This window comes from Coregonus clupeaformis, chromosome 14 (assembly GCF_020615455.1).
Source record: "Coregonus clupeaformis isolate EN_2021a chromosome 14, ASM2061545v1, whole genome shotgun sequence".
Lineage (NCBI taxonomy): Eukaryota > Metazoa > Chordata > Actinopteri > Salmoniformes > Salmonidae > Coregonus > Coregonus clupeaformis.
Window position 1 is genome coordinate 16448549 of NC_059205.1, and position 26234 is coordinate 16474782.

At 43.5% G+C, this 26234-nt stretch overlaps 2 protein-coding genes and 1 long non-coding RNA gene across 3 annotated transcripts in view; 2 read left to right on the plus strand and 1 right to left on the minus strand.

Annotated features, from left to right (window-relative positions):
- Nucleotides 1-853: 853 nt before the first annotated feature.
- LOC121581195 (BTB/POZ domain-containing protein 2-like) lies at nt 854-5751 on the minus strand. Its single transcript, XM_041896644.2, has 9 exons — nt 4801-5751; nt 4517-4636; nt 4138-4294; nt 3793-3898; nt 3356-3553; nt 3025-3217; nt 2801-2888; nt 2326-2472; nt 854-2144 (listed from the first exon to the last, which is right to left on the minus strand). Exons 1-9 carry the CDS (start codon nt 5508-5510, stop codon nt 1983-1985), a joined length of 1881 nt encoding a protein of 626 aa, XP_041752578.2. The 5' UTR covers nt 5511-5751; the 3' UTR covers nt 854-1982.
- Nucleotides 5752-5901: 150 nt separating this feature from the next.
- LOC121581573 lies at nt 5902-14629 on the plus strand. Its single transcript, XR_006003225.2, has 5 exons — nt 5902-6289; nt 6881-6974; nt 9556-9874; nt 13462-13580; nt 13821-14629. It is a non-coding gene; the product is annotated as an uncharacterized LOC121581573 (long non-coding RNA).
- An 8355-nt stretch (nt 14630-22984) lies between these two features.
- The window catches only part of LOC121581347 (protein unc-13 homolog A-like), a 64217-nt gene continuing 60967 nt past the window's right edge, over nt 22985-26234 (plus strand). The window contains exon 1 of the mRNA XM_041896868.2: nt 22985-23284. Within this exon, the coding sequence (XP_041752802.2) occupies nt 23263-23284 (22 nt within the window). The 5' untranslated portion in view covers nt 22985-23262. The remainder of the gene's footprint in view (nt 23285-26234) is intronic.

Sequence of the window (26234 nt, forward strand, 5' to 3'; positions counted from 1 at the left end):
TATATGCTCCTAAAAACCAATGAGGAGATGGGAGAGGCGGGACTTGCAGCTCGTCAAGCGTCACAAATAGAACCATGTTATATTTTAGAGCCTGGCTACGCAGACATGCGCGAGCACTTTGAATGCAACGATTGAATAACGTACATTTATTTTGCAACGCTCGCGCACCATTTGACAGGTCTAAAACAGTTCCACCGCCAAAAACAACCACTATCCGGATGTCGGCTAGCGCTGATCTGATAGAATCTAGCCCTAGGTTTATGTATAAGCACTTGTAAATCATTTAATGGCTAGAGTTGTTACAAAGCCTTACCAGGTGCTGAACATCCTGTATCCTTGTGTCTTCCACCTGATACAATCTGAATGAACATGGAAATAATTAAAAGGGACAATCCCACAAACTTTTCAACGTCTTTTAATCCATTGTGAATTCAAACTACATTAATGTTAAATGCCAGTATAATATACAACCCATAAACTTCTGTTGTGAAAGGAAATACTTTTTCCACCTGGACATTTCAAGACAAGGCTGTTAAGATGAATAAGAGCTATTGTAAATCCATGTTAAAACAGGCAGAACAAACAAATCCAAAAGCTTTGAGTGCTGAATATCCTGGGAGAAGACATTTCATTATGGAGACCTGATGGTTGAAATGTCTTTATAAAATATCAGGTAGTGGAGAGTGCAGATATTTCCCCACGTTTTGTTAGTGTAATTCATAGATAGGACTCATCTTTATCTGTGCCATTATAGCGTCTATGACAGCCTCAATGGCGCTGCCCATGCTATCGCCATTTTGAAGTAGTCAATATTCTTCTTCACGATTGGCTGATCCCTCCTGATGATCCGGTTGGACATGACTCCAACAGGGTCACCAGGAAGGATCAGCCAATGAAGTTGGAAGTCCCACCCAGTTGACTACATTAAAAATGGTGGAAGCCATGCTAATACAGCTTTTTGGCCACTAGTCTCTATTGTGTAACTCCAGACTGTCACATGACCCTGTGCTGTGACTCCCCATTGGAGCTGGGAGAGACTGGGTTATTTCCATCACAACTCCAGTGTGGAATGGACAAAGAGGCCCAATTCCATTCCAGTCTCTTATTCCCTTCTGTGGTACAGATCTGAAGAGATAGGAAAAGTATAAGCTGGTGATTGCTCCCACCAGCCCTTCAATAGGCTGAGTAGAGAACTTCCACTACATTTATCCAGTCCATTCATATTTGTGCACCCTGAAGGTCAAGGGGAAAGGTATAGGGACTGGAATGGAGCCAGTGAAGTATGGTGGGTCACTGATCAGCACTGACCTAAGAGATGGATCCTATTTGAACAAACCTTTCTGATTGGTAGTGTAACAGTCTGTACATACATTAGAGCCCCTGGATACATCTCATTCCTTCGTATGCTTTTGGCTACAGGCAGACAGGGGGTGGTACTTAAATACATGTCAAGCGTTCCTCCTTTTCCCATGCAAATAGTTCTGACCAGTTTAAGACTCTTCCCCGAGTCCATTCTGGGGCTTAACCCCAGGACTCTGGAAGCCAGAGTATGGAGGCCCAGTCCTCCCTTTCTCTCCCTCAGCAGACAAGATGATTGTCATAGTAACAGTTAAACAAGCTGACTCAGAATTTACTCCCCCCCCTCCCCCAACATCAAACAGGCTCCTCTCCACAGTCGGTGGGTAACGGAAGGGGGAGTTGAGAGAAAGAAAAAGACCATGTTTGAATAGTTGACAAATGCCTTCTCCCAACCTCTGTGCCCTCACCACTGACAGGTCTGGGTGCGTGAAAGCAAGGCTTCCACTATACTACAGTACATTCAACAATCCACCAATCACCTACGATCAGATATACTGTACATCACCAAGGAAGGTCCACAGGGTGAAGATAGGCATTTGATACATATTCAAACAGGGCCAGAGTCTCTCAGCAGTCCCGTGATCCCCGAGCCCTCTGAGGTGGTAAGGTCAGGTCAGAGGGGACTATGTGTAAAAGATGACCTCGGGGATCTGTCCGTCCTCTACAGAGGTGCCGTTGTTGTTGCCCGCAGCGTAGCAGAAGGTGAAGCAGGTCTTGATGCCGGTTGAGGACGACTCGTGGGTCACCTTACGCATGCCCTTGGTCCCGTAGTGAGAGTCAGGACCCTGAGAGAGAAAGGGAGGGAGAAATGAGAAAAGAGGGGAACAAGAGAGGGAGGGATGGAGATAGGAAGAGTGAATAAAGAGAGGGATACCAAAAGCGTCACTGTGGTTACTCACATAGCCAGAACAGGACCACAGCTATCCAGTGAGGAGATAACACCATCAAAACCAGTAAAGGCTGTACCTTGAGTGTGGCGCAGGCTGTGTAGTTGACGTTGGGCAGGATCTCCACCGGCTCCTTGAACATGACTCTGAAGGTGTTGGATGAGCCGTCGCAGCTGAAGCCTGTGTCGTTCTGACCCAGCACTGTGTTACTGTCTGTATGAATGATCTGGGACGAGAGGGACACATTATAGAAACATCGTCTGAGTCCCAAATGGCACCTTATTCTCTTTATAGTGCACTACTATGGGCCCTGGTCAAAAGCAGTGCATTATAAAGGGATCAGGTTGCCATTTGGGACACAGACGTCACACATTCTGCCCCAACACACAGTTGACATACACGTATACACAGGAACATACATACTCTCTTCAATGATTTAGGAGAGACAAATATCTCAGAGGGAGGAGAAGGGAGTCTATTTGTTCCAATGTATTCTGTCTATACAAATTAAATGTGATTGATTGACTGATTTGGTTAGTTGAGGTGGACATTACCTGGATGTTGACTTGGTAGTCTGTGGGGCCGTGTATGGAGCCGTAGAGGCCAAAGCCCACCACAAAGATCCTCCTGTTCACTGAAAATCTGGGAGAGGAGGAGAGGATAGGTGAGGCTAGGAGGGATAGATGATGTCCTGAGGCAATATTTTTCTAATTAAATTAGTATCCCTGTGTGTGCGTATGCGTGGGTCATAGTTCAATTTGGGTCTGTGTGTTCTCACCTTATGCGGTCACTGGTTCCGCTGTAGCCCCAGCGGCTCTCCACCTGTCCGAAGCGTGTGATGCTGCACTCCTTCCCCCGGAGGCAGCAGCGAGGCCGGTCGATGAACTCTACGTGGGGCTTTGGGTTCACTGTGAAGTGAAGGAACAGACTCACCACCTCCCTGTCTGTCAGGATACTAGACTGGGCCGGCCCTGGTTGGAGACACACAGCGGGGAAAGGAGGACACGTCAGCGTGAGGTAGTGAGAAAGAGACATACACATAACTCCTGCAGGGGATGGCAAAGGTTCTGTATTCTGATAGTGCAAAAATTACTAACAGTGTGTGTTACCTGCAGCAAACTCTTCGATAGTCATGAGTGGGAAGCGGATCAGGGCGAGGGCCTTGCCCAGGACCCTGCGTTTGTTCTCTGGGGTGGGCTGTAGCTGCTGCCGGTGGGCCTCTGCCTCTGCCCAGCGCACCGCCGCCACAAACAGACGCACCTCCCTCACCCCCAGAGTGTCCCTCTCCAGCACAGCCACCAATGTATCTGAAAGAGGAGGTAGAAAGATGGAGGGAGTGGACAAGATGGAAAGAGAGAAGAGGATAAGAAGACAGAGAGAGGGGTAGAAGAGAAGGAAAGAAGGGATGACAAAGATATAAGGGGAGAGAGAGTGAAAAGGAGGGAAAGAGAAGTCGTCATGATACACGGAAACATTGCCATGAGCATTTCAAGAATGCATTTCAATATGAAGAGTGAACTACAAAATCCAGAGTGAACTACAATACCCAGATCTATGTCAGTGAAGCCTTCAGCGGCGAGTGCATCTCCAGTGTTCTTATCGATGTTCTCTAGACACAGGCTGGCAAGCTGGGGCTCATCGAACAGTCGAGCCTGAAACACACACGGTTGTACATCGATCAGAGACTCACACACAGTAAACAGTAGTTTACTTACATAAACTGACCAAGAATCCATACGAATCCTGCTTTGGGACTGACGAGTGCTATTGTTTTGAGACAATCAGAGAGACTGTAGTGGAGTTATTTTGATACTGGGTCAGGCCACACAATCAGACACTGGTGATTGACTTGTTTTAGACACTGCACCCCAGACAGACATTACAGTAATACCTGAGTGAGCAGCATGAAGGCATTGTCTGCCCGCAGGTTCTTCTTGAGGAACTCCACACAGTGGGCCTCCAGGGCTGGCACTGCATACTTCTTAGCCGTGTACAGAGTGGTCATCACCGTCTCAGGCCCTATCTGGACCTCATCAGAGTACAGGAACCTGGAGGGGTACAAGATTAGATGACTGATAGCAGGGGACCTATACACTCAGTGGACTAACAGTCTTGTGGCACAAATGACCTGGGTTCAATACCAGGTCAGTGTAAGGCTGCATTCTGCATACTATATAATGCCAATACACTTTTTGTGCAAAACACTTTGGATGTGAGTATATCTGGCCTATTATGATAGGAACATCTCTAAACCAGAAGGCATTTCTTACTTCAGTAATGCCAGAAAGGCTGCAGGTTCGACATCTGGCAGCTCGATTTCCGTTGAGGTGGTCGCCATACCCCCGTTGAACATGGCATCGAAGACTGCGCTGCCCACAGCAAGAACGAATCTAACCAAAACAAAAAGCGAAAAGACGTCAAAACAATGCCTTTCACCACTATGCATCAAAGTCGCTTGGATTAACAAACACAAAACGAATTTCTGAACCTTCTACTAACCATCCTTTGTTGACAAACTATAGTTATAATAAGGGAAAGACACGTTCGTTCTTACCTGTGTGCGGGTATTCGCTGCACTCCCATACCTTTCCCCACCAGAAAATGAACGTCACTCAGAACCTCGTTATCGAACAGGAAAGCAAACCGTTCCTTTATGGTGCTTTTCGTAGCCTGCCAGTTGTACACGGGCTCCCGGTACACCAAAACAGCAGCGGCCGCTGGTGCTGACGATAACGAGGAATGGGTCGCTGGTATACTCGCAGCGGACGCATTCGATGCCGCAGTCGCTGTCATGTTCGTAGCGGAGGTCGCCATCTCTCCTGCCGAAGCGCTTTGAACTAGCGCTTGCTGATTCGCGTTATGTGGAATTCCAGCAACAACACCGGCGCTTTCACCTCCGCCAGGCCCCGACTGCGGGTTGGGGCGCCTTGCAGCCCCCTGAGCCCCTCCTGCCGCACCAGCAGGCCCGCCGTTGGACGTAGGCATTGAATAAGCACTGTTGCTGGGCTGACCATTTCCTAAAGGCCCTGGGCCTGATAAATTTAGGCAGGGAGGCCTGCCGCTGTTATCCCCGGCAGCCATCTTGAATCTGACAGATTGTGGGAGTTGCGTGACGTAGACAAACAAAACGGTCCTAACGCTAACCCTTACCTTCACCATTTTAAATGTAAACTTCAATGGGGGGGGAGACATCCCAAGGATCCCGGATAGCACGGACCTAAACAAAATGTGGTTATACGGAATACATATTAGAAACCTACTCATTCCTCCTACTCTATGTATTCCCTACAGGCGGGTGAAACAGAGGCTCCAGACAAGGTGCCCGTAGACACAGAATGTGGGGGGGAAATGTAAAACTGACCCTAGATTATCCAATATCTGGCATTATCCACTCTACAGCATTCTTTCTACCTTGAACTGCTAGAGGCGCGGCCGGTTTGGCCAATGTAGCGCGGCTGGGCCTGCCAGTAGCGCAGGCCGGGACAGAGGCTATATTCTGGGGTGGCCAATGATCTGAGGAGGGAGGGGGGTGTAATAATGTCATATTTACATTGGTGTAAAGTACTTAAGTAAAAATACTTGAAAGTAGTACTTAAGTCCTTTTTTTGGGTATCTGAACTTTACTGTTTATATTTTTGACTACTTTTACTTTTACTTTACCTAAAGAAAATTATGCATACATTTTCCCTGACACTCAAAAGTACTCGTTACATTTGAATGGTTAGCAGGGCAGAAACATTGTCTAATCCACATACTTATCAAGAGAACATCCCTGGTCATCCCTACTGCCTCTGATCTGGCACCCCATCGAGAAAAATCATCAGAAATCACGCGATATGGATCAGACAGTGGGGCGCCGCCTGACCCACTAGTTGGTCAGAAGGTTCAAATAAACATTTCATATCGTAATTTCCGAGAAGGCAAAAAGCATCAATCACGGCTGTTATTACACCCCGTATATGTTGGTGGCGGTAATTACAATTTTATTGTGCTGGAACTAAAACTAGAAGAAAATCTTCTGACGTCCTTTCCTTTCGTCGAAGGTACGTAATTGCATTATTTTTAAAATCTGATTTACAAAGCTAATGTAATGGCCAATGCTTACACCATTCATATAACCAGGAACCAATATCCAAAGTGGGTACTCTTTTCATATGATATGCCTACATTTAAAATGCATATGAGGGGGTACTTTGGGGGCACTATGGGCAGAGCAAGATGTGGTTGCGCCTACAATGACAAAAAAAGGTTGAGAACCACTGGACTAGGCAAGTATTAGATGGTACATTACAACAATTGCAACAATAATCATCCATTAGCCAAGATGCCCAAAATATTCCTGTCCCATGCTTTTTGAAGCCCAAACATGCTTGTTGAAGCCCAAACGTGTCATCACCTGTCTCTGGAGGCATTTCACACTACTTAATGTCCATGCGAAGTACAACTTCCTACCCATAACCGTCTTTAGATTCCCTATAAGAAAATAATTGAGTGTAAGCAAAGTAACTCCACTAGTCATGCATTATGATACAGTAGATAAGTATGTGTCCTATGTATCAGATCATTTAAATGTAATTAATATTATATTTAGAATAAATCAAACTTAGTTGTCGTTGTCTTGTTTTTCTTTACAGATGTAATCTTTTAGAAGAAAAAGAGCCACGCTGGTTTACAGAGACCTGACTAGAGGCGTGATAGCACCTACACCCCTGCCATCAACTTGGATCGGTGAGAAAGTTGCTCTGTTCAGTTCTGTTCAACTTAATTTAACCAGGATAGTCCACTCAGTAACAATTGTCACTACTCTCTAGGGCAGGGGTGTCAAACGTACGGCCCGCGGGCTGGATCAGGCCCGCAAACGGGTTTAATCCGGCCCGCGAGATGATAAAAAAAAAAAAAAACGTTTAAAAGTATAAAAATGCGCTGCAATTTTTCAATAAAATAAACTGCTGTTCCAATTGCGTCCACTGGATGGCGCAATAGCAATTGTGTTAAGCAAGCAAACTGTTTATACCGGGGCAGAGCAAGTAGGTCAAGCACGTGCAGCCAATGAGCTACTTTGTTTTGCCCGCGATATTTATTACGGCTTCTACTTTTAACATTATGTGCTTTGGCACCCTCATTGCCCCAATATGTCTCTGTCAAAAAAGAGAAAAGTGGACGCAGAGTGTTCCAAGAAAAATGGTCATCCTATTTAATCACGGAATTGAATGGGAAAGCTGTATGTTTGGTGTGTTCAGAGCATGTTGCAGTGCTGAAAGAATATAACCTTCGTCGCCACTATGTGAGTCTTCATGCCGACAAATATGACAACTTTCAAGGACAGCGGAGATGAGAGAAGGTGAATGAACTGTTGGCGGGTCTGAAGAAACAGCAGTCTGTGTTTACTCACAGCCGAGACATCAGTGACGCTGCAGTGAAAGCTAGCTACCTCATTGCTAATGAAATCGCAGTGGCTTCAAAACCATTTAGTGAGGGTGAATTTGTAAAAACATGCATGATGAAGGCAGCGGAGATTGTGTGCCCTGAAAAGCGGCAGGCTTTTGCAAATATCAGCCTGACAAGAAACACAGTTGCAGACAGGATTTCCGATCTTTCAGTGGATTTGGACAGCCAGTTGAAGCAAAAAGTAAAGTCATTTATTGCGTTTTCGGTTGCAATTGATGAAAGCACGGACATTACAGATGTTGCACAACTGGCCATTTTTTCATCCGCGGAGTTGATGACACATTGACCGTCACCGAGGAGTTCGTGGAGTTGGTGCCGATGACAGATACAACGACAGCAGCTGATATTTTTACCGCACTCGTCGGGCGCGCTGGACAGGGTCGGAGTGGACTGGTCCCGCTGTCAGCCTGGCTACAGATGGTGCGCCCTCAATGATCGGGGAAAAAAGCAGGCGTTGTGACAAAGTTCAGAGAGAAAGTGCAATCTGCAAATGGAGGACGTGATTTTTTGACTTTTCACTGTATTTTGCACCAGAAGGCTTTGTGTTGCAAGTCATTAAAGATGGATAACGTCATGAAGGTGGTCATCCAAACTGTTAATTTCATCCGATCCAGAAGCCTGAATCACCGTCAGTTTGACAGCCTTCTCAGAGAGAAAGACCACATCTATGGCCTGCCATACCACACTGAGGTAAGATGGTTAAGCCGAGGTGCTGTGCTGAGGCGTTTCTTTGATTTACGAGAAGAAATTGAACAGTTCATGGAAGAAAAGGGCAAACCAGTGTTAGAATTTCATTCCGCAGAATGGATGCCGGACCTTGCATTTATGGTGGATGTTACAGAGCACCTGAATAACTTGAACAAACAGCTGCAAGGGCGCAACAAAGTTGTCACGCAGTATTATGACAGCATACGTTCTTTCAAGTTGAAGCTGTCATTGTGGGAGACGCAACTTGCCGGTGGTGATGCAGCTCACTTCCCCTGTCTGAAAAATGTGTGCGCGACCCAACATGTGGCAGACATGAAGCGGTTCAAAGATAAAATAACGGGACTGTTACGGGAGTTTGAGCAACGCTTTCAGATTAATGTTTATATGTTTTTATGTTGATGTGCTATTGTTTTTAATTGATTTTATTTTATTTGTATATTTAACCTATTCTTGACTCTGTGGTTCTTGCACTTGTTTGGGGAACAGGATTTCATTATTTTTATCTACATTTCTGCCTGAGAAATGACACCCTGATATAGTTCTGTGATCTGTGATATACTTCTGTGAATCACTGAGGCATTGTGTGTTTGTGTGTTCTTTGTCCTCAGAACTTTCAAATAACTTGAGGTGTTTTATGATTAATAGTGATGTTGTGCTTTTGGACACTGTCCTCGGGCTCCAGCTTTATGTTTTTATGTTGATGTGCTATTGTTTTTAATTGATTTTATTTTATTTGTATATTTAACCTATTCTTGACTCTGTGGTTCTTGCACTTGTTTGGGGAACAGGATTTCATTATTTGTATCTACATTTCTGCCTGAGAAATGACACCTGATATAGTTCTGTGATCTGTGAAACAGTTCTGTTAATCACTGAGGCATTGTGTGTTTGTGTGTTCTTTTTCTTTAGAATTTTCAAATAAACTTGACGTGTTTTATGATTAATAGTGATGTTGTGCTTGTACTATTTTGGACACACTGTCCTCAGGCTCCAGCTTTATGTTGTATGTTGATCGTATTAAAACAAAGAAAACAATCTGAAGTTGTTGTTTTTAAGTTATATATACCATGATTTTTCCGGTCCGGCCCACTTGGGAATAGATTTTCCTCCATGTGGCCCCTGAGCTAAAATGAGTTTGACACCCCTGCTCTAGGGAGTACTGGGAGAACAGAGCCGGTTCCCTCTGCAGCAGAAGTTGTGCCCAGCTGTAGTGATGCACCTCCTCCACCAGCATAAAAAAAAGGAAGACAGCGGATGTTGAGGCCTGGAAGGGGTTGAGGGAGCTACTCCACATGCCTGCAGAGGAGCAGGAATGTCCTCCACCCAACGCCATCTGCAGTCTGTGTAGAGTTTTGGAGGAGGCTGAGCTATGACGCTGTGGGGATTGTGGCTCAGATAAATATTTCTGTGCCACCTGTGCTGTGAGAACACACAGCACTCCCAACATTGTCCACCAGTTGGAGTTATGGAAGGTAATGTATTTTATGTTGCCAACAAACCTTTCAACTTCTGGCAAAAAAAATGTAATCCCAGTCAAAAATGTAGATAATGTACAGTTGAAGTCGGAAGTTTACATACACCTTAGCCAAATACATTTAAACTCTGTTTTTCACAATTCCTGACATTTAATCCTAGTAAAAATTCCCTGTTTTAGGTCAGTTAGGATCACCACTTCATTTTAACAATGTGAAATGTCAGAATAATAGTAGAGAGAATTATGTATTTCAGCTTTTATTTCTTTCATCACATTCCCAGTGGGTCAGAAGTTTACATACACTCAATTAGTATTTGGTAGCATTGCCTTTAAATTGTTTAACTTGGGTCAAACGTTTCGGGTAGCCTTCCACAAGCTTCCGACAATAAGTTGGGTGAATTTTGGCCCATTCCTCCTGACAGAGCTGGTGTAACTGAGTCAGGTTTGTAAGTTCTGCCCACACATTTTCTATAGGATTGAGGTCAGGGCTTTGTGATGGCCACTCCAATACCTTGACTTTGTTGTCCTTAAGCCATTTTGCCACAACTTTGGAAGTATGCTTGGGGTCATTGCCAATTTGGAAGACCCATTTGCGACCAAGCTTTAACTTCCTGACTGATATCTTGAGATGTTGCTTCAATATATCCACATAATTTTCCTTCCTCATGATGCCATCTATTTTGTGAAGTGCACCAGTCCCTCCTGCAGCAAAGCACCCCCACAACATGATGTTGCCACCCCCGTGCTTCACGGTTGGGATGGTGTTCTTCAGCTTGCAATCCTTCCCCCTTTTTCCTCCAAACATAACGATGGTCATTATGGCCAAACAGTTCTATTTTTGTTTCATCAGACCAGAGGACATTTCTCCAAAAAGTACGATCTTTGTCCCCATGTGCAGATATACAAATAAAATAAAAACAATTAAAAACAATAGCACATCAACATAAAAACATATAAACATAAAGCTGGAGCCTGAGGACAGTGTCCAAAAGCACAACATCACTATTAATCATACAACACCTCAAGTTATTTGAAAGTTCTGAGGACAAAGAACACACAAACACACAATGCCTCAGTGATTCACAGAAGTATATCACAGATCACAGAACTATATCAGGGTGTCATTTCTCAGGCAGAAATGTAGATAAAAATAATGAAATCCTGTTCCCCAAACAAGTGCAAGAACCACAGAGTCAAGAATAGGTTAAATATACAAATAAAATAAAATCAATTAAAAACAATAGCACATCAACATAAAAACATATAAACATAAATCTGAAAGCGTTGCTCAAACTCCCGTAACAGTCCCGTTATTTTATCTTTGAACCGCTTCATGTCTGCCACATGTTGGGTCGCGCACACATTTTTCAGACAGGGGAAGTGAGCTGCATCACCACCCGGCAAGTTGCGTCTCCCACAATGACAGCTTCAACTTGAAAGAACGTATGCTGTCATAATACTGCGTGACAACTTTGTTGCGCCCTTGCAGCTGTTTGTTCAAGTTATTCAGGTGCTCTGTAACATCCACCATAAATGCAAGGTCCGGCATCCATTCTGCGGAATGAAATTCTAACACTGGTTTGCCCTTTTCTTCCATGAACTGTTCAATTTCTTCTCGTAAATCAAAGAAACGCCTCAGCACAGCACCTCGGCTTAACCATCTTACCTCAGTGTGGTATGGCAGGCCATAGATGTGGTCTTTCTCTCTGAGAAGGCTGTCAAACTGACGGTGATTCAGGCTTCTGGATCGGATGAAATTAACAGTTTGGATGACCACCTTCATGACGTTATCCATCTTTAATGACTTGCAACACAAAGCCTCCTGGTGCAAAATACAGTGAAAAGTCAAAAAATCACGTCCTCCATTTGCAGATTGCACTTTCTCTCTGAACTTTGTCACAACGCCTGCTTTTTTCCCGATCATTGAGGGCGCACCATCTGTAGCCAGGCTGACAGCGCGGGACCAGTCCACTCCGACCCTGTCCAGCGCGCCGACGAGTGCGGTAAAAATATCAGCTGCTGTCGTTGTATCTGTCATCGGCACCAACTCCACGAACTCCTCGGTGACGGTCAATGTGTCATCAACTCCGCGGATGAAAAAATGGCCAGTTGTGCAACATCTGTAATGTCCGTGCTTTCATCAATTGCAACCAAAAACGCAATAAATGACTTTACTTTTTGCTTCAACTGGCTGTCCAAATCCACTGAAAGATCGGAAATCCTGTCTGCAACTGTGTTTCTTGTCAGGCTGATATTTGCAAAAGCCTGCCGCTTTTCAGGGCACACAATCTCCGCTGCCTTCATCATGCATGTTTTTACAAATTCACCCTCACTAAATGGTTTTGAAGCCACTGCGATTTCATTAGCAATGAGGTAGCTAGCTTTCACTGCAGCGTCACTGATGTCTCGGCTGTGAGTAAACACAGACTGCTGTTTCTTCAGACCCGCCAACAGTTCATTCACCTTCTCTCATCTCCGCTGTCCTTGAAAGTTGTCATATTTGTCGGCATGAAGACTCACATAGTGGCGACGAAGGTTATATTCTTTCAGCACTGCAACATGCTCTGAACACACCAAACATACAGCTTTCCCATTCAATTCCGTGATTAAATAGGATGACCATTTTTCTTGGAACACTCTCGTCCACTTTTCTCTTTTTTGACAGAGACATATTGGGGCAATGAGGGTGCCAAAGCACATAATGTTAAAAGTAGAAGCCGTAATAAATATCGGCGGGCAAAACAAAGTAGCTCATTGGCTGCACGTGCTTGACCTACTTGCTCTGCCCCGGTATAAACAGTTTGCTTGCTTAACACAATTGCTATTGCGCCATCCAGTGGACGCAATTGGAACAGCAGTTTATTTTATTGAAAAATTGCAGCGCATTTTATACTTTTAAACGTTTTTTTTTTTTTTTTCATCTCGCGGGCCGGATTAAACCCGTTTCGGGCCTGATCCAGCCCGCGGGCCGACGCTTTGACACCCCTGCCCTAGAGAGTAGTGACAATTGTTACTGAGTGGACTATCCTGGTTAAATTAAGTTGAACAGAACTGAACAGAGCAACTTTCTCACCGATCCAAGTTGATGGCAGGGGTGTAGGTGCTATCACGCCTCTAGTCAGGTCTCTGTAAACCAGCGTGGCTCTTTTTCTTCTAAAAGATTACATCTGTAAAGAAAAACAAGACAACGACAACTAAGTTTGATTTATTCTAAATATAATATTAATTACATTTAAATGATCTGATACATAGGACACATACTTATCTACTGTATCATAATGCATGACTAGTGGAGTTACTTTGCTTACACTCAATTATTTTCTTATAGGGAATCTAAAGACGGTTATGGGTAGGAAGTTGTACTTCGCATGGACATTAAGTAGTGTGAAATGCCTCCAGAGACAGGTGATGACACGTTTGGGCTTCAACAAGCATGTTTGGGCTTCAAAAAGCATGGGACAGGAATATTTTGGGCATCTTGGCTAATGGATGATTATTGTTGCAATTGTTATAATGTACCATCTAATACTTGCCTAGTATCACCACATCCTGCTGTCACCTTCCCCTTTCCACTACATATCCCAGAAACATGAGTTCCCCCTCCCGTGCTTAATCTATTCTACATGAAGTCTTCTGACCTGTGTGCCAGCACTTCACGCTGCGTAATCCACTCTACACTCAAATGGATTTTCCCTTCCTAACAGGTTAGTCTTATGCTGAGATGCTTTCATACTGTTATATTTTCGCTTATATGTTTGTATAATATTTGATATGTCTGTCATGATGTCCCCGTCAATCACCGATGATAGGAACGCTCAGTTGACTACTCAGCTTGAAAAGTAAATAGCTTTTTTAGGATGTTGTCTCCATCATATTTGTCCCACTGTATTGGGGCTGGCCAATATAGGTTTTAAACCTTCTAACATAAATGTTCACGTTTTCAGCCTGGAGAAAAGGTTGAAGGCCATGGAGAAGAGAAACCTGATTGTACGCTGGTCTCTTCAACACTGTGCAGCAATTTTGGAAAGTTTGCAGACTATGAAGACTCACTGTCTGCTGGCCACAATCCATAGGCTTGTCCTGGAGCACTCTTTCTATTGTGGCCTGGTCAGAAAGTATGCAGGTACTGCAGCCAATTCAGTGTTGTTGAACACTGCATCACACCCTGGCATATCACTGCTGTTGTTATCTAAGTCTCATTCACCCAGGTGCTTTGAACTATATGAAAGATTTCTATCAATCAAACTTGAAGATTTTCTTTACCATTTTTTTATTTATTTTTATTCTGATGGACAAACCATTGCTGTGCGGCTCTTCAGAAAAATCAAGCGGACATCGGAGAGAATAAAACAGCAGATCAACACCTACAATTGAAGGAACAAGTCACCTCAACTCCCCCCAAGACTGGAGTATGAGGATGTTCTCCACAACAGCTTGGGGGACAGTCTGCTCCGGGCAAAGCAGCGTGCAGTGATGCTGCATAACATGTGCCTTAGGGCAGCGGAGGAGAGGCACCTTATACAGGCAGACCTACAAAATGGCCTTTTGTATTGCCAGCGAGAGCTGGGGATTTTTGAAGAGGCCCTTGCTGCTCTTGGGCAGTATGAGGCCGAGCCAACACGCTTTCACCTGGGTGCCTCTGTGCTGCTCCGAAATAAAATGCAGAACATATTAAAGCTCCAGCAAGCATTTTCAGTTTTGGCTGGTGATGGCTTGGTCAGCACAGATGTAGAGGAGGTTGCATCCCCCCCCCCTCCCCCTCCCCCTCCCCCTTTTGCCCTCAGAACAACCTCAGTTCGTCGGGGAATGGACCTGTACCCCCGCACATTGACTCGGTACCGGTACCCCCTGCATATAGCCTCATTATTGTTATTTTATTGTGTTACTTTTTTTACTTTAGTTTATTTAGTAAATATTTTCTTAAAACTGCATTGTTGGTTAAGGGCTTGTCAGTAAGCATTTCACCTGTTGCATTCGGCGCATGTGACAAATACAATTTCATTTGATTTGACTCTACAATATGTCGAAAGCGTTCAACAGGGATGCTGGCCCATGTTGACTCCAATGCTTCCCACAGTTGTGTCAAGTTGGCTGGATGTCCTTTGGGTGGTGGACCATTCTTGATACACATGTGAAACTGTTCAGTGTGAAAAACCCAGCAGCGTTGTCATTCTTGACACAAAACGGTGCGCCTGGCACCTACTACCATACCCCGTTCAAAGGCACTTAAATCCTTTGTCTTGCCCATTCACCCTCTGAATGGCACACATACACAATCCAAGTCTCAATTGTCTCAAGGCTTAGAAATCCTTCTTTAACCAGTCTCCTCCCCTTCAGCTACACTGATATAAGTGGATTTAACAAGTGACATCAATGAGAGATCATAGCTTTCACCTGGATGCACCTGGTCAGTCTACAGTATGAAATGGAAAGCGCTGGGCCGAGATTCACAAAACCTTCTTAAGGTTTAAGAATTTCTTCTTGGCTGCCAATTTTTCCTTAACTATAGACTTATAAAGAAAGTTAAGCAAAGTTGCTATTCCTCAAAAAGGTTATTGGAAATGTCTTAACTTTTTGCTTAAAGAGAAACATAAGAAGAAACTAGATTCTTGAAAATAAAGTTATTGGATTTGTTCTTAATTCCAAGATAGCTAAACCCTTGTCTTAAACTCAGGGCAGTGAGAGAATAAGCTAATGCAAGCAATTGAACATGTTTAATTCACTCACAAACTTCATCTGAAAGTTTCAGTATTTATTATTTTAAACCATTAAAATCATTAAATCTTAAGGTATTGTTGAGGAATTGCAGGGGTATGTGGGAGTGTGTATGTGGGTGTTTTATGCAGTTTTATGAACTTTTTTTTTCTTAAGAAGTTTCTTACGTTTTCCCAGGTGTTCATAATGGTTTGTACACTGTGCATATGTAAACTAGACACTTTACTTTTGGTATACACTATACAATTTGTTTTACTAGTTATCAGTTTTGACCTAATTGATTAAGTAATATTTTGTATGTATTTTAACAAATCACAAGAAAATCATATCAAAAGGGATGTGAATAATGCATTGTGAAAAGCAGATACTTAGATGTAATATGTATGCCAATTGTAGGATTGATTTGGTGCAGTGAACAAGAGACTTTGTGAATATGTTTGTTGTACTCAGTCAATTGAAAATGTACTTGTTTTGAAAGAAGTAATCTGCCTCTACCATCAGTCCTATTAGCCAACGTACAATCATTGGATAACAAAATGGATGAGCGCTGATCAAGACTATCCTACCAACGGGACATTAAAAAGATTTGGCATGGGTCCTCAGATCCTCAAAAAGTTATACAGCTGCACCATCGAGAGCATCCTGACTGGTTGCATCACCACCTGGTATGGCATCTGCTCGGCCTCCGACCGCAAGGCACTACAGAGGGTAGTGCGTACGGCCCAGTACATCACTGGGGCCAAGCTTCCTGCCATCCATGACCTCTATACCAGGCGGTGTCAGAGGAAGGCCCTAAAAATTGCCAAAGACTCCAGCCACCCTAGTCATAGACTGTTCTTTCTGCTACCGCACGGCAAGCGGTACCGGAGCGCCAAGTCTAGGTCCAAAAGGCTTCTTAACAGCTTCTACCCCCTAGCCATAAGACTCCTGAACAGCTAATCAAATGGCTTCCCGGACTATTTGCATTGTCCCCCCACCCCCTCTTTTATGCTGCTGCTCCTTTCTGTTTATTATCTATGCATAGTCACTTTACCTCTACCTACATGTACATATTACCTCAATTACCTGGACTAACCTATGCCCCCGCACATTGACTCTGTACCGGTACCCCCTGTATATAGCCTCGCTACTGTTATTTTACTGCTGCTCTTTAATTATTTGTTATTTTTCTAATCTATTTTTTGCTTAACACTTTATTTTTTCTTAACTGCATTGTTGGTTAAGGGCTTGTAAGTAAGCATTTCACTGTAAGGTCTACACCTGTTGTATTCGGCGCATGTGACAAATAAAATGTTATTTGATATCCTGAAATTGGGGAGAAAAAGGGGTAAAAGTACAACAACAAAAGAAGATACATACATATATATGTATGTATGTAAAAACTCTGGTCTTTGGACAAATATTGGCAATGCCTATAACTCAAACACAGGTATGCTATAATGCTAACACATTGGGCATCTCAATGGAGTCAGTTAATTAATCTACAATGCATAGCTGTTGAAGTTCTATGGTGCTGGGCTTGGGTCACCTGGCACAGCAGCTGCTCTGATGAAGAATAGACAGCATATACTTATGGCACATGCTGCTCAAGATACTGGTGCTATTATCTGCTCTAATGGAGTTTCCCTGCTGCTGGAAGTGGGAGATGTAGTTTCCATACTATAACCGCTAGAGCACCTTCAGTGGCAACCTGCTGTTCACGATGTGAGGAGGACAAGATCATTTATGGACATAATTTTAAATCAGCTCTTGACAAGAGGGCCTTTGATAGGGACCAATCCAGGCTAATTAATTAATTAATTAATGAGGACGATGATATGACATACTGTATAAAAAAGTCTACATTATTTTCCTACACATTCAGCAACAGAATACTAATTGGTTTCACAAATAATTACTATTTAATTTGTTTTCACCTGTGGAGATCAATTATTATAATCTTTTGAGTTTTGTGATAAGCGAAAACAAGCCTGTACACACAAAGCCTTGCCATCTACTCACCAGGCACAGCAACATTAATTTATATAATTAATGTACTTTGTCTATTTTGAGCAAATACTGTATGTATTTACTGTAATAAAGACAAAGACAACTAATTAACCCTCTGACACAATTTTGTGGAGTGAGTACGATCGTCATAATTGCGCCATACAGTATTATTTGCAAGTGTCAATATGAGCGATGTACTGCCGCAACATAATACATCTCTTACTTTGAATCTCGTAAACTAATATACCTCTCCATCTTCTCATATCTCCTGCACTTGTCAGTGATATCACCTGGTAATGGTTCAACAGGCGAGGGTATATAAAAGAGCGAACTAAGACCCAAACAGAACTCTTCAAGAAGAGAATAGAGATTACTGTGGTTCTGCTGACGATGCTGTGCTCTTATGTGTCTGGGGCACAGGTTCAGAAAGACACTGAAGATCGAGGCAGTGGGAATGATATAGAGATAGAAAACCTGAGATAATTAACTGATGCCTCGACACGCTCTCTACAAACCTGCCAGCCTGACATCCCCACTGTGCTGAGAGACATGAGCGCTATGATGGCGGAGCAGAGAGTCGAGATGAGACAAGCTAAGTCAGACCTGACTACCATGGAGACCAGACTGAAAGACAGTGAGAGCCAGGTGGAGGAGCTTAAGAGAAGGAATCAAGGTACACACTGGGCACAGACGTCAATTAAACATCTATTCCACGTTGGTTCAACTTAATTTTATTGAAATAATATGGAAACGATGTTGTTTTAACCAGTGTGTGTCCAATGGGTAGGCTCTTCTATGAAAAAAAGTGATTGTTATTAATCTATTTCCATAACATAAGTTCATATTTTTATTAGCAATTTCAGTCCAAGAAGCATCTCTTATAGCCATGAAAACCAACACTGAGAGCCAGGTGGAGGAACTGAGGAGAGAAAATGAAGGTGAAGTTTGTAGTGGATTAATTATGATTGATCCTGTTTTGATTCTATAGGCCCTGTATAAAGATCGCCTGGGACCCCCTTGTGAACCCCCAGGGGTCCCCGGACCCTAGTTTCAGACTATAGTTCTACAGACTTAGATACTGTAAAACATCCCGACATGTCGACGTAGCCTACTGTTAGCTGATAATGTTTACTTTGCAAGCTATTGTAAAAAACTTTGTACAGTTGGCTAAACATAGTGGTAAGTAGAACAAATGTACTTTTTTCTCCAACCAACCAACTACCTAGCTAAGTTAGTTAACATTATCCCCTTTTCGACATAGTTTTCAATCCCGCCTGTGGGGGAAACAACCTATGGTTAGGCCTACCTAGGTTACCCCATTGTCTCACAGCAAAAACGTGACCTTTTTCAAACACAATTTTCTTGTTGTCTGCTTGTATTATCAAATTACAAAACTAAATTTAAGAAAAGTACAAAATGTCTTTCAACATTGCCTGCTCCCTTGCGTTCTCACTACTTAGAAAAACGTAATATTGTAGGCAGGGGCGCAACTTTGGTTTTAGAAATGGGGGGGGGACATGTTCCCCATTCCCCAGTGAAAGTTGCGCCCCTGATTGTAGGGCTTCCCTCATGCCCCTTTTCATGACTATGCTAGCAGCGACTTGAGAGTGCTAGTTAGCTACTGACCGGACCATTAAGCAATAATGTTCATGTAAGTCGCTCTGGATAAGAGCGTCTGTTAAATGACTAAACTGTAAATGTAATGTAAACGTCTACATGCAACTCTGGCCAACCCACTGGATCTACAACGATGACAACAACTACAACACATTCAGTGTCCACCTGCTGTTTACCATGTAAAGATAGGATCATTTATTTTGGTACAAAAACGTATAAACCTAGTAGTATGAAGGATATGAAGAATCAGTGTACAAATATGATTATATGTGAAAAGATGATATGTTAAATGTGTATGTTAGCAAATTACTCAAATAAAAATGTGATCTAGATAGATGTGGCTATAGAAGATTGTCGAAGTAACTCTTAGCTGTAAACAGAATCTGTGGGAAGAGTATTCAAGCCTGCTCTATAGCGGTATTGTTTGTTTGACCCTTCGTTGTTCATAGTTTGGGAGGCCATGAGCTATGTAAATAGCGCCCCCTTCTGACAGTGTCTGTGCCATTGCGTGTTCGAGCTTACACTTTACCTGCCTATGGCTACTAGTTTGCCACTACCATGTAAAGACAGAGGCATTATTACTGTATTATAAAGTAGGAACAGACAAGAAGGAAAGAAGGAGAGAGAGTAATGTCTTTGTTTTGTCCTTTTTGTGTTCTATCTATAACATAGACATGTTGAAATAGTAAATGACTTTCAATATTCTTATGTAGTCAGTAAGGATAAGTAGTCAATAAGTGATCAAAACTCAAAGTTAGATATTGATGACAATGAAAGGTTCTTGCCCATGCAGGGCCCCAGATATGGTTAGTCTGACCATGATTGATTGGCTAAAGAGTCGGTCCCTGATTCGAAGGGAAGGTTGAAATGCAGGTCCAATGAGTGATGTCACCATGGAAGGCCAAAACTCCCACCAAAACAGGCTGACATTTCAGGCGGTCTTTTCGAACAGCTCTTACACTAAAAGGTCATTATAATCATTTTCACAATTTCATACTATTATTCCAACCTCATAGTGTGGAAATATATACTGAACAAAAATATAAACGCAACATGTAAAGTGTTGGTCCCATGTTCCATGAGCTGAAATAAACTATCCCAGAAATGTTCCATCTCAAATTTTGGGCACAAATCTGTTTACATCCCTGTTAGTGAGCATTTCTCATTTTCCAAGATAATCCATTCACTTGACAGGTGTGGCATATCAAGAAGCTGATTAAACAGCATTATCATTACACAGGTGCACCTTGTGCTGTGGACAACAAAAGGCCACTGAAATGTGCAATTTTGTCTCACAACGCCATAGATGTCTCAAGTTTTTAGGGAGCGTGCAATTGGCATGCTGACTGCAGGAATGTTCACCAGAGCTGTTGCCAGATAATTAAATGTTCCTTTCTCTACCATAAGCTGCCTCCAATGTCATTTTAGAGAATTTGGCAGTACATCCAACCAGCCTCACAACCGCAGACCACGTGTAACCACGCCAGCCCAGGACCTCCACATCCGGCTTCTTCACATGCGGGATCGTCTGAGACCTGCTACTTGAACAGCTGATGAAACTGTTGGTTTGCACAACCAAAGAATTTCTGCACAAACTGTCAGAAACCGTCTCAGGGAAGCTCATCTGTGTGCTCGTCATCCTCACCTGACTGCAGTTTGGCGTCATAACCGACTTAATTGGGCAAATGCTTACCTTGGATAGCCACTAGCACGCTGGAGAAGTGTGCTCTTCAACTGTACCGGGCAGATGGCAGACAGTGTATGGCGTTGTGTAGGCGAGCGGTTTGCTGATGTCAACGTTGTGAACAGAGTGCCACATGGTGGCGGTGGGATTACGGTATGGGCAGGCATAAGCTACGGACAACGAACACAATTGCATTTTATCGATGGCAATTTGAATGCACAGAGATACCGTGCCGAAATCCTGAGGCCCATTGTCGTGCCATTCATCCGCCGCCATCACCTCATGTTTCAGCATGACAATGCACGGCTCCATGTCGCAAGGACCTGAACACAATTCCTGGAAGCTGAAAATGTCCCAGTTCTTCCATGGCCTACATACTCACCAGACATGTCACCCATTGAGCATGTTTGGGATGCTCTGGATTGACATGTACAACAGCGTGTTCCAGTTCCCGCCAATATCCAGCAACTTCGCACAGCCATTGAAGAGGAGTGGGACAACATTCCACAGGCCACAATCAACAGCCTGATCAACTCTCTGCGAAGGAGATGTGTCACGCTGCATGAGGCAAAAGATGGTCACGCCAGATACTGACTGGTTTTCTGATCCACGTCCCTTCCTTTTTTTTTTAAGGTATCTCTGACCAACATATGCATATCTGTATTCCCAGTCATGTGAAATCCATAGATTAGGGCCTAATGAATTCATTTCAATTGACTGATTTCCTTATATGAACTGTAACTCAGTAAAACTTTGAAATTGTTGCATGTTGCGTTTATATTTTTGTTCAGTGTATATAAAACACAGGGAAATCACGTTTTTGTCTGCACTGGGCCAGCACTAGTGGCCAGCACTAGAATATTTATCTGGATCCCCGCAAAGTCAGAGTCCCCCCCCAATCAGTCCACCAGCAAAACAATAGCTTACTAGGGATTGTTACACAGGAGGTTGGTGACACCTTAATTGGGGAGGATGAGCTCATAGTAATGGCTGGAGCGAAATGAGTGGAATGGTATCAAATACAAACACATGGTTTCCATGTGTTTGATGCCATTCCATTTGCTCCGTTCCTGCCATTATTATGAGCGTCCTCCACTCAGCAGCCTCCACTGGATTGTTACATTATGCAGACTCACCTAGTAGTCTATCTATATCTATATACAGTATTTAGCTGGTAGCCTATTTATATTATAAATTGGATCTCGGACTCCACGCTGTCGGGGCTATCCATCTCATCACTCGCTTACCAATGTTCACAGAAGGAGGGTCGCTCCCATGAGCGCCGTTGTGTCTCTGGCAGTCATCAGCTTTGTTTTCTGGGAGAGGAGGAGGAAGGCCGGCACTCTCACTAGAGGAACTGTCACTATTTTCGAGGGGAGAAAGAAGTGGAGGAGCAAGGCCACTGTAATTGCTGGGCCCGTGCAGAGAGGTCTCTGTCGGGACTGGGAGCTTGCTAGTGGTGGCTGCATAAGTAGGCCTCCTAGCTTCCACTTGCGAAGGTGTTTGGTCAGTCGAGGACGAGGTCGTAGCTTTGCTGATGTGGTTATCTTCAGTAATTGGGCACGAGCTTGATCAGATAAAGATTCTCTGCGGCGTTTTTGTGCACCTCTTGGTCTTGCCTTTTGTTTAACCATCTTGAACAATGCACTCACTCTCCATCGGATTCCGACCTGATTTACCTAACTTTTCTGAACGTGATAGCCAATTAGGTGAGGAGGTCGAGGCAGGCGGCGCCGCTGAGAAATAGGTTAATTAGATGCATGAAAACTAAATTGTCTGACTCAGCTACTACCCATGCAGATTGGACAACACAAACACTTCCCTTGCTACATGTGGAAATTCAAAAGGAGTGTTACTGTCAAAATTATTTATTTAAAACATTTATAAAACGTAGACATAGGTGAGAGATGACCGGGCATGCGCACCCAGAGCTCATATGCCTCCCGACTTGCTGGGGTTTCCGCTACGCCAGTTCTCAGAGATAATTATAGATATCTCGTGGCCCCCACTACAGCTGCCTCGCGTCACATTAACCGTGACGTCAGGCGGCGCGGAACTGTCCACGCGACGCTGGTGCTGAAACAATATGGCTGTGCGCGCGAGAGGAGCGGAGGAGAGTGATGCAGAGAGCGCGAGAGAGACAGCTTAGTGGGGGGAGCGTTTAAACAGCAAAACAAATAGCCATATCCGTGAAAAACGGACGGGTTCCGTTGTAATATGTCCTCGAATCGTTTTTGTATCCACTACTGCGATATTTAGCCTATGTTATGACGTAGCCGACATCTGTAGCCTACACAGAGAGGTAACTGTAGCCAAGCGAAACAGTGAAGAACAGGCGGCCGGTAGAGGACAGCCGGGGACGCTCACAGCTACTTTCAGAGATGTCCCTTCTCTGTGTCCGAGGTAAGAAGAAATACACATTATGTTTATACCATTAATGTTACATTTCATATTTATTTGATGTGATTGTTATATATTGTAGACTACCTACCAGCAGCTATAGCCCGATTCAGTGTTTCTAGCATCTGTTTTTAGAACCTCAGCTGCCAGTGCTGAATGACCAATAAGCATTAAACCATGGTAGCCTGTAATGTTGGAGTAGCCTGAAAAAGGAGAATGGGATAACGTTACATAGCGAGACTTAGTTATCGCCTAATATCTCACCTTCCTGTTTTACCTGTGGCAAAATGTATTCACACCTGTACATTTGGGCGACATAGTTATTTTAAGAACGCGGTCCTTTGCAGAGAGAGCTAGCTATAGGCTACTTGAGATTATTTTTCTCAGGTGAAATACGTTTTGCTGATGACAGAGAGCTCCGTTTTTTTTCAAGGGTGGCTGGCAGCTTTCTATGGTGGAAAGAGATGATTTGGCTATGTATGCTTGAGGTGCAATAAATGATGCCAAAAGTCACAGCACAGATTGAAGAAGCCCAATAGTAGCCTAAAAGCTTAGGCTATATTGTACTAAGTTAGAAGTAGGCTATCAATTATAGTCTTATTCACAACAGACTGGGGAGCTGCTGTGGGCAATCTTATCGTGGACATTTAAAAATGTAATGATCAAAACGTGGACATTTGTTTCTATTTGCCATCTATAGCACCGTTTTCCACAGACATTGTTTTAGCTGCATGTGTGTTGCGTGCCATGCCAGTTCATGCGTGGGCGGCCAGTGTAGCAAGGAAAGGATAGCCCCTGCGGCTCCGCTGCTGCGTGGAAGCGAGCCTCCCGCGGTCGTGAGGGAATCCTATGGAGGGTGTTCGCGTCAGGTCGTGCCACCTGTGGGCTGAAATGTAACGACATTTCCCTGTCGCGCCCCGTAACCTCATCAGGCCCCGTTCCGAGAATGCCAGATATGCTGTCATTGTTTGCACAAAACCTGAATAAGTAGCCTATTTGAGTCAGATAATGCCTTGTAATTTGTAAACCAATTTAACCTAAGCGGCATGGTCTACCAAGTCACTGCTTGTCCATATAGTCGAGGTTTCATTCGGACGTGCTATTTATTCATAAACACGCATGGCTCTGGATCTTAGGCAAGGAGACTTGGCGGAGAGCCCTTTCATTGTTATATTACGTCACATGCAACGGCCTACCTTGCACGGTGTGAGTGTTGCTATCTCTGGAGTGAGTGGGAGAGAGAGCGAGGGAGAGTGAGACATGCTCATTGTTTGTTCATCAAATCAGATCATCTCATCTAGCTTTGCATTACATGCATGATATGGTGCACAGCATTCATATGTGTACCTCGAGGACATTTTCGGACTACTAAACAACTATTGATTTAGAACCACAGAGAGTTACTGCAAGTCGCAAAGAAAACAGGATCTGCCTCCACTATTCCAGTACCATTTCAACATCATCAAATCAACTATGCTTAGTCTGATTACAATGACAACTAAAAGATACCAAAAACAATTTAGTCCAGTCAAAGTAAGCTAAATATGATGTGGCTGTCCATGGTTCTGATTTTTGTGTGTGTGTGTGTGTGTGTGTGTGTGTGTGTGTGTGAGCATGTGTTCATGTGCAAGTAGAAACAACATGTTAACTCACCCGTGAAACGCCAATGCCATCCTCCTCTCTTTCATGTTAACTTCCTTTCATGGGCAACAATGCACCAGGTCAGCTAGTTAACATTAGCCTACTACATCTAGCTACATATTGAACTTCCATCCTCTCAGGCCAGGGGCAAAATGTATGAATTTATGGTTGGATCGGAATCAACATTATAATCACTGGCCAGTACAACAAATTAAGTCAAACCACAAGTCCAAATCCCTATCTCCATCCATGGCTAATTTAGGAAACTGCCAATTTTAGCTAGCTAGCTAGCCAGCCACCAGAGAACAACAACACAATTCGAGTTTTTCTCCTGTCAATGACATTTTGCTCTCGATGTGATTGGAGTGCAGCCAAATCCAAACTGGCTTCCCTTGACACTTTTCTTTTCACTTAGTTTATTTAGCTCAACGCTGATTAGCTATAATTGTACACTTTTTTATCAAGGGAGGCCAAATGCTCTCTGGCTTCCCTTGCATGACATGCTACAGGCAGCAACAATGTCATACTCTTTTTGACCAGACAACATCAGATAGATAACCTACACATACAGAGACAGAGGGGTGCTGTTTCGCTCGCTCGGATGCTTTTCCCGGTGAGATACAATCAGCCTCTTGCAAATTGAAGGAAGATTATGAAAGAGAGTCGAAAGATAAAATAATGTACAGTACCAGTCAATGTTTGGACACACCTACTCATTCCAGGGTTTTTCTTTATTTATTTTTTTACTATTTTCTACATTGTAGAACAATAGTGAAGACATCAAAACTATGAAATAACACATGGAATCATGTAGTAACCAAAAAGGTGTTAAACAAATCCAAATGTATTTTATATTTGAGATTCTACAAATAGCCACCCTTTGCCTTGATGACAGCTTTGCACACTCTTGGCATTCTCTCAACCAGCTTCATGAGGCAGTCACCTGGAATGCATTTCAATTAACAGGTGTGCCTTCTTAAAAGTTAATTTGTGGAATGTCTTTCCTTCTTAATGCGTTTGAGCCAATCAGTTGTGTTGTGACAAGGTATGGGTGGTATACAGAAGATAGCCCTATTTGGTAAAAGACCAAGTCCATATTATGGCAAGAACATCTCAAATAAGCAAAGAGAAATGACAGTCCATCATTACTTTATGACATGAAGGTCAGTCAATACGGAACATTTGTGCAGTCGCAAAAACCATCAAGCGCTATGATGAAACTGGCTCTCATGAGGACCACCACAGGAATGGAAGACCAAAAGTTAACTCTGCTACAGAGGATAAGTTCATTAGAGTTACCAGCCTCAGAAAT